Source organism: Vulpes vulpes, chromosome 3 (assembly GCF_048418805.1).
Source record: "Vulpes vulpes isolate BD-2025 chromosome 3, VulVul3, whole genome shotgun sequence".
Classification (NCBI taxonomy): domain Eukaryota; kingdom Metazoa; phylum Chordata; class Mammalia; order Carnivora; family Canidae; genus Vulpes; species Vulpes vulpes.
The window spans coordinates 107,216,800-107,231,351 of NC_132782.1; the positions used below are offsets into that span (position 1 = coordinate 107,216,800).

Consider the following 14,552-nt stretch of genomic DNA (forward strand, 5'->3'; position numbering starts at 1 on the left):
TCCGGGATTCTGCCTTGCACGCGGCAAGCGTGAGAGAGGGCGTGTGTGTGTGTGTGTGTGTGTGTGTGTGCACATGCACGCGTGTAGGGGGCGGGCCCTGGAGCCCGCCTTCAGTTGAGTGGAAATCGCCTCGGGATCCCTCCAAGGGAGGTGGCGCGGGCCCTAAATTCCCCCCAGGCACCCCGGACCGCGGGGCGCACAAGCGAGTGTCCTCGCTGCCCTGCACTTGGGAGGGGGTGCTCGTGGAGGCAGGCCTGTGCTGCGCCCCGCGGGCTCGCAGGGGGCGGGGTCAGCCAACTAGCCCGGCGCGGGAGCGGGGCTGCGGAGTCTCCGCACCGTCTCCTCCGCCTCCTCCGCACGCGCGGGGGCTGGTCTGTAGTTCGCTCCCCTCGCGGCGAGCAGGGGGCGGGGTCGGTAACTTGATCCGCACTAGCCGGGTGGGAGGGGGCGGGTGCCGGGTTCGCTCCGTGCGCCTACGCTCGGGGGCTGTGGTCCCCAGCTACCTTGGGGGGTGTGGTGGGAGATGTGGGCAGAGCTAGGTGTGTGGAGAGGAGGCTGGAGACACGGGGGGCGGAGGTTGGATGCAAAGATGGACATGGGGCCAGGGCTGGAGGATTAGCTCGGGTTGGAGTTATGGATAGAGTTGGGTGGAGGGATGTGGATGGCGTTGGGAATGGGGAGCGGAGTGGGTGACTCGATCTATCGGCGGGCTCTGGGGATGGGCGATGGGCTCTCCACGTGGCTCCTAGCGCAAGGGCTGGGTCGGTGATCCCTTCCTTCCAGAACCGTTGCTCCCCGGCCCTGACTCTCCCTCTCCGCCTTGCAGGGACCGTAAGTGGCGACTATGGGCAGACTGGGTTATTGGACCTTGCTGGTGCTGCCGGCCCTTCTGGTCTGGCGCGGTCCGGCGCAGGGCACGGCGGCGGAGAAGGGTCCCCCGGCGCTGAACATTGCGGTGCTGCTGGGTCACAGCCACGACGTGACGGAGCGCGAACTGCGAAACCTGTGGGGCCCTGAGCAGGCAACGGGGCTGCCCCTGGACGTGAACGTGGTAGCCCTGCTGATGAACCGCACAGACCCCAAGAGCCTCATCACGCATGTGTGCGACCTCATGTCTGGGGCGCGCATCCATGGCCTTGTGTTTGGGGACGACACCGACCAGGAGGCCGTGGCTCAGATGCTGGATTTTATCTCTTCACAGACTTTCATCCCCATCCTGGGCATCCACGGGGGCGCATCTATGATCATGGCTGACAAGGTAAGTCGGAGAGGTGATAGGCCGCCGGGACCCGGGAGTGTGCCAAGCACACCGCAGCCACCACAGGTCTTTGGGAGCCTCTGGCATCTGTTTGGATTTGAAAGAGGGTCGTGGCCGCTCGGCCCTGGTGAGAGCCAAGTCCTGCTTCTCCAAACCCAGAAATGAATGTCAATGCTTTTTCCCTTGGTTCTGAAAGTGGGGTACTCAGAGGCACCTTGGGTGTGCCAGGAAGATGCAGATGTGTAATGGACTGGTGGGATGCTTGGAGGTTTCCAAGTAGTGCACAGAGGCGAGCCAGGGGCACTTGCCACACTATGGCTCATATTTCTGTGATACCAATTTTACCGGATTTGTGGGAAAATGTCATTTTTTTCCCCCTCCGTGGTAAGTGACTAAAACTATTTTTAAAAAAAGATTAAATGTGGGTATGTTATTGGAATAGAATGCCTCGTTTTTAGGTGAAGCACAAAAGAGCAGAGAAATGTCATGCTTCCATAGACTGTCTACAGTTGGGGGAAGTGGGGTAAAGAATTTGAGAAGCCCTGGGCTGGGGGTGCCCAGGAGAATGTTCCTCTAAGGAGTGAGTGGAGACAATTGACTGCAGACCCTGAGCATTTTCCTACATGTTCCCTGAGTGGGGCTGACAGGGGCACCCAGAACCTCAGATGGAGGGGTTGCCTCCCCAGGATGGGTTTTGGCATGAAGTTGGGAGAGTGTCCTAATGAAAGAAGATATGTCCACAGCCCTTGACTTAGAATGAGAGGTAAAGTCCTTCTGTGGAGTGTCTGAGAGTGTTGGTTTGGGGAAGAGGAGAGAGAGATTCCAAGACTGGAGTGAGAGGTTATATGAAGGCCTGGTTTGAGAGTCAGGCAGAAGTGAAGGATCGGAAGAGGGTCAGAAGGGAGAAGCAAGGTGAGGAAGGAGAAAAACATTGGAGTTATGGGTGCACAGGATCTCCATCTGAGCCCCAGGAAAGGACCAGCTGGGGTAGGAACGGAGGAGGGGGTGGGTGTATTTGTGTGCCATGGGCCCCAGCCCTGAGACCTTCTTGGAGTGTGTTCCTTGGATAGCAGGAGACATCCTAATGGAGTGAGCAGACATTTGTCAGAGCACTTTCCTTCTGACGCTCTGAAAGCACTTTTATATTCATCAAATCAGATGCTGCCTCTGCCTCAGCAATTCCCACCAGCTCCTTTGGGAACAGTATTAATTCTTTCAGGTCTCCTGGGCTGCAGCACATTCAGCCCAAGTATACAACCGATGCGGTATCTTATTAAACATTCATTTTACATGGTTTACAGCCTAGCAGAAATCCTTCGTGTGGCTGAGCATTTTCCCAGCTATCTCTCAGTTTTGGGGGCGGGGCGGGGGGCTCCTTTCCAGGATGAAAAAAGTAAGGAGCAGCTGTGCCCTGCCACCAGTTGTTCAAACTGGGAAGGGTCTTAGAATCTACTAGAGCATTCTACAACTTTCAGATGGCGTGCCTGAGGCATAGGGGGCAGGTAATGACTTGGCCGAGGCCACATGGTGGACAATGGAACTAGATCTCAGTTTTCCTTTTGCAAGCTGTGATCTCACATTCCAGCAAATTAAGCCTATTCTTTAACTTTGTCATCACATCTTCAAGAGGGTCAAGGAATTAATCTCCATTTTATATAGGAAGTACTAAGCCATGGAGAGGTGCAGTGAATCAGAGCCTAGGGCTTGTGCATAAGGAATGACCAGCCCTCTGATGAAGACATGAAGAATGCAGTTCCTAGCAGGGGTTTAGAGTATGATTTGGGGATCTAAATATTACCCCCGCCTCCTCCTCTTCTAAAGTTTTGACCACAGAGGCAACACACAAAAGATAGTAGCCATGCTGAAAGTGAAATGTATGTCTTGACTAGGGCTCAGGACAATCAAGAGGAAATCTGGTGAAATCCGACGTAGAGGAGGTGTGTCTTGAGGCTGGGAGGTCTGAGTTGGCAGGTGTGTAGCTCAGGCTCTTACTGGACCTACCCATGCAAAGAAGTAAGAACAGAGAGCAGGCTCATAGTTGGGCACCTGTTTGATATACGGTGACCCTGTCCACCATGAATGTCAGGCTCTGACCTACTGGACCAGCAGCTGTTCCTCCCTTAAGGGGTATTAAGAGGGAGTTTTGAGGATGTGCGTGGAAGCGTTCTCCGCTCCTGTAGAATGAAACTGCTTTATGGGGAATGGACAGGAGCGTGACCCCACTTAATAGTACAGAAGGAAAAGAGAATCAGGAAATGGCAAGCAGAAGATGAGAAAGGACATTTTGAGAGAAATCAAGATTAGAGAGAGATTTAAGAGCGGACAAAGGGGAGAGGAAAGAAAGTGTACATTGATTCAAAAATGGTGAAGGGAATTGGTTACTCCTCATTATTGTCGAGGCTTTCCGAGTTGGTCTTGATGGCAGGGAATCAAAGAAGTGAGCGCAGATAATGTTGGGGTATATGTTGGGCCCCATGTGTGGGATGAGCAGGTGATGTTGACAGGAGGTGGGTTAAAGAGTGGTATTTTGAGAAACCTGGATGTGTTAAAAAAGGAAAGAGATTGTCTGAGATGTGAACAGCCCTTCCTTCCATTAGTAGCACATCTAGTTGGCTTGTGCCTTTGCCACCTGTTTCTTTTGGAGCTGAACGCTGCATGCAGTTTGTTTGGCTCTTAAGAAGCAGCCATGAGACGTTGCCTAAAACCCTACCTTGCTTGGTTGAGTGTGCCAATGGTGTTATGACCCCAAAGACTGAATCTCCCCAAACTGAAAAGGCCTTTCTGTCTCCCGCTATGATTTAGATGTTCATTTGGTAAAGCCCAGAACATACCTGTGTTGTTTTCACTTCCAAATTGATAACATGATAGTTGATAGTGCCCCCATGGATAGGAGTGGTAGTTAATTTGATTATTATGTAAATTGAACACTGCCCCCCCCCCACTATTTTTACCTTTCCCTCAGTCTACTTGACCCATGAAAAAAAGAACAAAGCCTTATAATAATTGAAATATAAAAATAGAAATAATCTGTTAAGTGGCAGGTTTTTGTGGTGTTAATTTACAATAGAGATGTTAATTTTTGCTCCTATCAATGGGTGGTCTTGAAATATAATTAATTTAGAAGTAAAAATAAATGGTTGATGTAGATAAAATTCTAATCCTATCTTGGTTTGGCCATTTTGATCCTCTCCAAATGGAATACACTCTGGATGCAGCAATAGCCCCTAATAAATCAGGCATATGCACTAAACCTTCACATTTCTGCTCGGTGTCCTCACATCCTCCACCCCCTCCTCCATTTCTGTAGGCTCCCTGGGGGAAAAGGCAAGGCTTAGATTTCAGCTACATCTATCCATGTCAGTTACTACATGGACTTCGCTTTATATGATGTTTCTATGCATGCCTCATCTCTTCTACTAGACAGTAAATTCCTTGAGGACAATTTTTTTTAAAGTGTGTTTATGTGTATTTAAAATAATGAATACTCCTCCTCCACAGTTTATAAAAATAATTTTTCATTGTAGATGGCTTAGTATATTAATGTTTAAAGAAAAAATAAATTTCTCCCCTCTATGTCCTGTCACCAGGAGTAACCACAGTTGGACATGTGGGTCTATTTCCTTCTAAGCTCCATTTAGTTAGTTATCAGTTTAGGATTATACTGTATATATGGGATGGATTTTTTTTTTTTTTTTTTTGGTACTTTGCACTCTGTGGGCTTTTTTTAGTCAGAAGATCCAGGGTTTTCTTTAATTCCGGAAAAATCTCAGCCATTATGTGTTGGATGTTTCCTCTCCAACATTTTCTCTGTTCTCTCCATATGTAGTTTCTCGATGAGTCCTCCAGGTATCTTAAATTAAACATCTTTTTTTCCAATTCTCTATCTCTCTGTGCAATGTTTGGGAAGGTTTCCTCAGTTCTATATTCCAGTTAACCAACTCTTTTTATTTGTATCTGGTCTCTTATTTTGCCTATCTGTTGAGCTTTCAGTTTTAACAGTGGCTCACATATTTCCAAGATAAATAATCGGCCCCTTTTTATACCCTCCCACTTTTTTGTTTGTTTGTTTTATAAAAAACCCTTTTCACTTGTGAATGTAAATCCTTCCTCTGTCCCTTTGAGGATTTTAAAGAACAAAATACTGCGAAGTCCTTCTTTGATTGCTTTAGTGTCTTTGTTTCTTCAGGTATGAATTCTTTCACTTTATAGATTCTGATCATTGGATGTCCTCATATGTCCTCTAATTTTTGTTTGTGAATTTTAAGTGATTTTTGTGATTTTTTTTCTGCCCTATGTCCGCAAGGGTATGTGCTTTTAAACTAAAGCTCATGTCAACATCGCCGCTAAGAGCTCTCTCCTTGCTCTATATATCTTGTGGTGCGGGCTTGGGTCCTAGGCCCATGTAAGTTACTTCATTTTGGCTCCTTGCCACATACAGGAGCATATTTTTGGGCTGTGACTCCTAGCAGTATGGTTTTGGGTACAGTTTTGCCTGTTATTTCCTGGGTAGATGTTGGGACCTTTGCTTCCATGGCTCATATTGGACCCATCCCCCATGAACTATGTGGCTTTGATTTTGAAATTGTAGAGTCCTATCTTTTGATTCATTTATTTTCAGGGAGTCCTCTTTATTTTTGATCTGTGATTCCCTTTTCCTATTTCTAAGCAGCACTATGTAAATTTTAAAACATCTAAAGATTTATCTATAAGTTCTGTGTCTTAGGAGCAGAAGAGGGAGGTTACTCAGTGTGTTCACTCTGATTTTGACCCAATTATATTTCACATCTGGCTTTTATTTTTTTCAAACCTGATTATGTATTCATGGAATTTTCCCTTATTATTGGATAGACTTCTCAAATATGATTTTAAATGGCTGTGGAGTATTCTGTTTATACCAAAATTATTGAAACTAATACTTCTATTTTTTCTACCTTTAGTAAGGTTGATTTCTTGTTCACAGTGTGTTCTTTTTGACACCTTGTTCTGATCTTGCCCTTTGTATTTGTTGCTTAGTAATTGTTTGTTGATTGAATGAATGAATCAAGTTATTGGTTCTGATGCCTGCTTGCTGCAGTTTCCAGATGAACTTATCACATTGTGGTTCAGGGCTTTCCATGCAGTGTTTGTTCCCTAAATGCTGACTGATTTCATAGGTGTGTGCCAAGTCTCCTCTTCTTTTTAGTGGGCAGATAATTACTAGCCATCCTTGGGATTAACAGAAATTGGGGGGTTCCATACAAAAGGCCTGGGTGGTGCTGCTGAGTAATAGGTCATCAGCAGGAGGGGAACTTTCTCTGATAACCTGGCAGCTCTGGAGTTTGGCTGTGAGTGAAACACTGAAAGCTCATGGAAAGGGCAGACACGCACATCAGAATGTTGGTGGAGCCCACTCAGCTCCTGCTATGGAGGCATCGGGTAGTTTCTGAGAGAGTGGGGAGGCCTATCTTTAGCCTTTGCGATGAGGCATGTCAGATGCAATCATCTACTCCTCCTTACATAAGTCATCGGAGAGCAAAAGGCATCACCCCAAGAGGCATGACTAACTTCCCAAATGGCCCTCGGGGTCATTGGTAATCACTTGGACTCTCCATAGCTGTGCTCTGGTGGGTTCGGAAGGGGCAGTGTCCATGTTCTTTTTGGTAGCCCCAGGTAGGAAATGCTTCTCTAGATGGAGTGGTAGAGGAAGATAAAGGGGAGTGGGAGGGAGGTGGAAAAGGAGAGAGTGAGAGAAAAGGGGAGGAAAAATACAAATAGAATCTTGGGTTTGTAATACAGAATGACAACTTTTGGTAAGGCCATCATGAAAACAAGAGGTTGTAATGTTATTAGCTGGTGTGCTTTGTTTGTCCTACACTGCCTGTTTATTATTCCAATTTGAATTAGTTGCCAGCATTAAAGTTAGGAGACATCACATTTCTAAAAAAAAAAAAAAAAATCTGAATTTCATGCTTCATTGGAAAAAAATGGGAAGGCCTGGGAGCGTCGGCCCCAGCTTTCCCCTCGGGAGGCAACAGTTGGCTGGAGATGAAGTGGAGCTGGCTGGTGTTCTTCTTTGTTCATTTCTGCACTTGCCCAGTTCACCCATTCATGTTAGAGACTTGGCCCTGAAGGCCCTGGGGTTTGAGATCCCCGACATAGGGGAAGAACATACCTGGTCTTTGTTAAGAAAGCCTTTCCTGGGCAGCCCTGGTGGCTTAGCAGTTTAGCGCCGCCTTCAGCCCAGGGAGTGATTCTGGAGAACTGGGATTGAGTTCCATGTCGGGTTTCCTGCATGGAGCCTGCTTCTTCTCCCTCTGCCTCTCTCTCTCTCTCTCTCTCTCTGTGTGTGTGTGTGTCTCTAATAAATAAATAAAATCTAAAAAAAAAAAAAAAAAAAAAAGCCTTTCCTGGACATTCTCCTTCTCTTCCAGGGGCTGCTTCTTGGTAGGTGGTAAATTCTTGATGTGCATGTGGCCATGCTGCTGTGTTCACTGCCGCTATCACTAATCTACTGTAGTACCTCTGAGCCCACAGGCCTTAAACCCTTCTCAACGTGGTACTCCCAAAAGCCACTGCCAACCAATTTGAGTCAGAAGGCCCCAGAAAAACCTTAGACAAAGGGTCCGAGGGCCAAAATTCCATTTCCAAATAGCAGTATGACCTGGAAGAAGGCTCTTCACCTTTCTGGGCCTTAGTTTCTCCTGTGAAATGAGGTTTGGGATGATACCATCTTTGAGGCCTCTTCCCAGCTCTGAAAATTTTAATCACCTTCGAGAAAAGACCGACAAGAAACATGCCAGCATGTGAGCAGTGGTTATCTGTGAGCGATAGACTCATGGCTATTTCAGTCGTCTAAAAAATGTCATTCCAGCATGGTTAATAAGTTGAACCTTGGGTTAGGTGGTCTGGGTTTAAATTTAAGCTTTCACTTACCAGACGGGTGATCATGGGGAAGCTCCTGAATGGCTCTGAGCCTAGGGTCTTTGTTGTCGCTTTGTTTCTGGCCCCAGCCTACCCCCAGTGTCTTCATTTTTAAAGAGGAGACAGAAATGGTACTTATTTCATAGAATAGCTCAGTGCTTGGCTCATAAAAAATACTATGGGAATTCTCTTGTTATTGTGTTTGTATTTTCTAGCTTTTGTTTTTGTCAAATGGGCATGTACTTTTTAAGAACTAGAGAAATGATGAAGGGTGATGTGGGGATATGATGGTAAGCCCTGCAAACAACCGGGGATGAATCCTCTAGAACTCTCAGAAGTGGTGAGTCCAACACGAATTGATTCACATTTCCTTAACATGAACATGAATAGCAATGAGAATTTCCTGGGACAACCAGGAGCTTTTAGTTCTTCAGATTTGCCAGGGGCTTTATCCTGGCAAACTGAAGGTAAATGTTGCCAGTGCAGAAATGACCTCGAGAGGAGCCAGTCTCAGTGAGCTTTGCAGTAAATAACTCCCCCGACTGGACCATTATGTTTGCACCGGGCTTAGGTCTTTAGGGTGTGGACAGATACAGTTTCTCATTTTGTCTCTGCCAAGGATAAAATAACTCAGTGATAGCCCAGGGAACCTGGCAGCCCCAAAGGTATTTGGTTAAAGAATCCTTATGTGCTTATTCTTTACACTCTTATTTTATTGCCTTCTCAAATCAACAATTGTGAATCCTGCTGGTTTAAGCAAGAGGCTTAGATTAAAGAGGGACAATAGATTTTGGTGTTGATATTTTGGTTGTCTTAACTAAATTGATTAAGATGTTGGGTGATAGAATTAAAATTCAGGACTGTCTTTCTGGATTGAAATAAAAGACTCAGACTAAACTACAGGCTATATTGGAGGATTTAAGAAGAAATGATACTCTTACAGGAAGGGGGATATGTAGCTTTCAAGCTTGAGGATGATTTTTGCAAGGGTCATGAACTGGTGGACTGCCTTCCAAATCTGCCTCATAGATATATTAGTATTTTGTTTCACTAATATAGTATTTAAAATGCTTGAATTTCAATGTCCTTGTTCTCTATTATCTCACATCTAGCCAGATTCACCCATTTATGTTAATTGCTTGGTCTCTGCAAGCATTTGAGATTGTGATCTCCAATCATAGGGATTTTGTTTATTGGCTTGTTTGGTTTGGACCAGATGCACAGCAATTCTGAGTAGTGATATGGCTCTTAAAAAAGTGAAGGCTACATTTCTAGAAATATAATGTCCAAATCAAAAGAGGCGGTAGCTCCATTATACCTTTTCTGTTGTTAAGAGTGCCTTTAGCTGCAAATAACAGAATATTTGACTAGTGGTAGCTCAAACAATTAAAACATGTAGTTTTTTTTTTGTTTAACAAGGAGCCCCAGGTCTGATTTAGTGACTCAGTAACCCGTCAAGGACTCAAGTCCTTTCCATTTTTCTATTTTGCCTCTTTCAGCTGTTGTTGCCTCTTGGTCACAGGATGGCTGCTTCTGTTCCAGCCATCACATCTTCACACACCAGCATTCAAAATGGGAAGAAAAAGGAAAGGAAAAGAAGCTTTCTTGTAGGCCCTCTTTTCTTCCATCAGAGTTGATGTCCCCTTACATTTCATTGGCCAGAACTGGGTCACATGCCACCCCTTGAACATCACTGGTAGAGATTAAAAGTCAAGATTCTTTTCCAAGAATGGATAATTGCCACCAATGCAAAAATTGCTGCTGTTAGCAGGAGTGTAGGAGCAATGGATAAGTGATACAATTGATGATGTCTCCAGCAACACAAGCACCATGATCTGTAGACTTGCCTTTGTTTTAGTGGATAATATTTAAAGATGGGTGTTGAAAAACTAGTGTGTCCAGAGGCAATAAAGCTTTGGGGATTGCATAGGATCTAAATGACATATGGTAAGAGTCTCAGAAATAAATATTTAGGGTAATTCAGCCTAGGGAAGAGAAGTCTCAAAGAGAGGATGTGAAAGATAGGCTGTTATGAGGCAGAAGGTTTAGTCCTAATTTTTGTTTTTATTATTTTGGGGACAGAACTGAGGCCAGAGGATGAAATTATCAGGAGTAAAGTTTCAGCTTGATGTGAGGACTCAGCTTTGGCAATTAGGTCCCCGACTGCAGGCTGTGATGTTTCATAGAATGAGTGTCTGTCAGATGTGCCTGAGCCTAGAGTGACTGCCCATCTGTCAGGGACGGGGTGGCGAGCTGGATTCCTAGTGGCGAGATTGGATGGGGTCACCTCTGAGATTCTTTCTAACTCAGAGACTCTGCACCTCTTAAACCCTCGATTTTTTTTTTTTAAATCCCCAAGTCCTGGTACTTTAGGCCGTTGGATTTGGCTGAAAACCAACATCCTCACTTTCTGCAAGCGTGTGAGTAATTCAGTATAAATTTGCCCAGCTTGGGGGACAAATCTATGATCCCAGCATCATCACCTCAAATCCCCAAAGGACTTTACATCATCCTGAAGGGTAGACAGTATTTGAAAAGCAGAAAACCTATGTATATACCAACTCACACACACATATATAAATATAAACATAAGTAGGTCAGCCGGCGTCATATTTACTAGTGGGAATGTTTTTGGCTAAGAAGCACAGCTACTGAAGACGATGTTTAGAATAATTGCCAACAATCTCCAAATGGGGAGCTTTTGCTACTGCATCAGTTAATCATGATTACTTAACTGAAGTATATTCACGTTTTTGTACATGTTATTGTAAGAATACTTTCATATCCTAAAGAGAGAGCCAGAACCTTCTCTGAACTTCCAGTTGTCAAGTTTTTCTTTCTTGTCTATTGTACCCCTTGCATTTTGAACATTTCCTTACGGCAGTAATGGCTCTGGGTGCTAGTCATTGTTTACCTACTCCCTTCCCTGTTTCTCCTTCACAGGAGATCCCAAGAAAAAACAAAATCCAGAGTTGCTTTCCAAACGCTTTGTCTTTGCATTCAAATTTTACAATGTTCCATATGATGGAAATGGTGTATATTCTAATTATTTATTTATTAGAATTAGAGTAAAAAAAAAAAACTCCAAATAATAACAACACAGAGTCCAAGAGAAGGAATATTTGCTCAACACATGCATGGCAGCTCCTCGGACACATGTTCCTCTCTCTGGAGGTGACCATGTTACCTGTTCAAAGAGGAAAAATATGAAACGGGAGTGGTAGCTTGTTGCCATTTGTAATTTTTGCTGGAGTTGATATGTTACGTAGGATCTTTTCTTCCAAAGTCTTGCTGACTTGGAAGAGGTTAATCATTTTCTATGGATCCCCAACTGTGCTTGTTTTCCCAAAACAAAATAAAAACTCACTCTGGAATATAAGGTTGACTTTTTAAAAATCAAAGCTGGGCCCACATACTCACCCAAGGAATAGAAGATAATTCAGAGTGAGTCAGGTAGGGTCATGATCATTTTATACACTAATAAAAGCTATAGACCCTCTCCAGAGGAGTGTGCACTCAACTCCCAAGCATGCATTCAACATTATGTGCAATTGTTAGGGGTTCGTAGATCTTCGGGAACCCATTTGTAGACCTCCTTGGAATTTATTTATTTATTTATTTATTTATTTATTTATTTATTTATTGGCTTATTAATATGTTCATTCTTCAAACATTTATTGAGCCTGTACCCAGTGCCAAAAATGTTCTGTAGCTCTCTCTGTGATCAGATTATTTGGTTTGATAGGTACCTGGCTGGGGGAGACTGGCATTTAAAGACCAGAACGAGGTATCGGTAATTGGGGTTGCTCCAGGGGGCTGTGGGAACAGAGCAGAGGGGCACCTTATCCAGAGGCATGAGATAGGGGCTTGTCAAAGGAGGTGCCCTGGAGGGCTGTGGTCTAGAGTTGAATTTGAGAACTCCAGGCCAGAAGAGGCTGGCATCCCACGTGTCTGCCCCTGCAGGTCACATCCATGGCGTCAGAGGATGAACTGCAGAGTGGAAGAGGTTAGCTCACGGAGGCCCAGGTGCCAGCTTATAGTCTAGGCCTTTCCCTCCCGTTGACATGTTCCAGGCTGCCAGGCTTGAGTGTTGTTTTGATAGCTCGTGAATTTTCCTCTGGATGGCAGTTCTCACAATCAAAACATTGAGCTTTTCACCGATTTCTGTTCTGTTGTCACAAATGGCTGGATGTCTCCTGCTCTATCTCGTCTCTTCCAAATTAGGAAACTCTAGCCAGAAAGAGTGAGTGGCATTTGAAATCCATATTGTCTTGCATGTCTGTAGTCCTAGGGCTGAAAAAACAACATATTTTCTAGACGAATTGTTTTAAAGCTCTTTGTCGGGCTGGGGAAATGCAATATTGGTTGACTCGGGTGAATGAAGCCAGAATGCGGGGAGAGGGTGCTGAGCTCTAGAAGCTGACAGGCTTGCTGCAGCTCTGGCGCCGAGTGGTCAGCAATGCTTCTACCAACGGGATTCTGGAAGAGGCAGCACCGTCAGGTGAAGAACGAGCTTCACAATCAAATTGCTCTTTAGTTCATTGCTCTTGGTTTTTCCCTGGTTAATTGGTACTCATTTTTGGTACTGTTACCGTCTGTTTTTTTCATTCCTTTATAAAGCTCTTTGGCAGCGTTCGAAGAAACACTTTTATCATGAAGAATTTCAAACACACCCAGAAGTAGAGACAATTGTCTGAGCCCTCCTGTCCCCATCACCTGGCATCAACAGTTACCATCGCATGACTGCTCTTGTTTCAACTCCCAGTGGCCCCACCACCGGGTCAGACATTATTCATTTCACCTACAAATATGTCGGTGTACATCTCCAGAGAATTTTACAAACTATTAAAAAAAATAGCCTCGGCTAGCATAAAAGTAATCTAACAAAGGATTTGAAAGATTGAAAGACGTATAAAGAAAATAAAAATCGCCTTGGATGTCCCTAACCGCAGACAGCCACTCTCGCCATTTTGGTGTATTTCCTTCTAGTCCTTTCTGTACCTGCTATACAAACACACATACATATCAATCACATAATTTCATGGACGGCTTCTAATTTACTTCCCATTTTCTCATGAGCATTTCAGATTATTTGTAAGCATTCTTACCTGCTACTTTTCCATTCCACGGGCACATGATTTCTTTGATAATTTGGATTTCTTCACATTTGTTACTGTTAAAAACAACCCCCCAGTGAACATCTTCATAATGAAATGTCTGAATTGCAGATTATTGGGCTTTTTAAAAAAAAATATTTATTTATATGAGAGAGAGAAAGAGTGCATGCGCACACACAGGGAGATGAGTGGAGGGATAAGCAGACTCCCCACCAAGTGCAGAGCCCAATGGGCTTGATCCCAGGACACCGAGATCATGACCTGAGCCAAAGTCAGATATTTAACCAACTGAGCCACCCAGGCACCCCAAATTATTGGTTTTGAATCAAATCCTATGTCTGAAATCACTGGGTCACTGTGCGTGAAGAATTTTAAGGTTCATGATGCATCCTGCTAATTGGTTTCCAGAAGGATTGGATTACGGACACTTTGAGTAGCTACACTGAAGTACCTCCCTCACCTAACTCTGGCCTGCTCTTGAAACAGAAGTTGTCCCGATTGGTTCCGTGAAAATGTTACCTCATTCGTTGTCTTAATTTGCATCTCTTTTATGGCACCTGCTGCAGAATATATTTTAATTCAGTCAGACTTTCATATCCCTAGGTGTTGTACATCTTCACCTCTTTGATATTTTTCGTTGTGTAAATGGAAAACCTCAGAAAATGATGGATTCCAATATAAAGTACAGTGAAATAATTTGAATTTCTAAAAAATAATAAATATTTTGAAGCCTGGCAGGGAGTTCTGTGATTATTCATTCTTAGTCACCAGGCATTGCTCAACCATTGTGTCTGTATCAATGTTGCTTCAAGAATTGCTTTACAATGTAAGATTTCCCAGCAGAAAATCATTTTGTGGGATTTGACTATTATGATATGCTAGGAGGCGCGATAGAGAACCTTGTCCTAGTGGGCCTGGGATGTGCTCGCGACACGGGTTTTGTGGGGAACCTTAGGGATCTGGAGCTGTGGGCTGTTCCTTTCTCTAGAAGAGCGAAGGCAGGGTGATGATGTGACAGTAGCTGCCCTGTAATCTGAAAGGGATATCATGTGGGCGGCGTGAGTAGCTGTTCTTTCCCATGGCGGGGGTGAGGGCAGTGAAATGAATTTTAAACGAAAGTAGAAGGGATTTAGGACTGCCATTAGCAGTTGTGGGGGGAGTCTTCAAAATATTTAACTACTAGTATAGAATGATCATTAGTAGGGACTGAATGTGCGTCCCATCCCACAATCGGATGTCGAGATCCTAACCCCAATGATGTGGTATCAGAAGGTGAG

General features: G+C 44.5%; 1 protein-coding gene across 3 annotated transcripts in view; it reads left to right on the top strand.

The window, feature by feature from the left end:
- GRIN2A (glutamate ionotropic receptor NMDA type subunit 2A) overlaps window positions 1-14,552 on the top strand; it is a 402,208-nt gene that overhangs the window by 33,492 nt on the left and 354,164 nt on the right. For all 3 annotated transcript variants that reach the window (XM_072753877.1, XM_072753875.1, XM_026003101.2), the window contains exon 3: window positions 827-1,258. In XM_072753877.1, coding sequence (XP_072609978.1) covers window positions 845-1,258 — 414 coding nt within the window. In that variant the 5' untranslated portion in view covers window positions 827-844. The remainder of the gene's footprint in view (window positions 1-826; window positions 1,259-14,552) is intronic.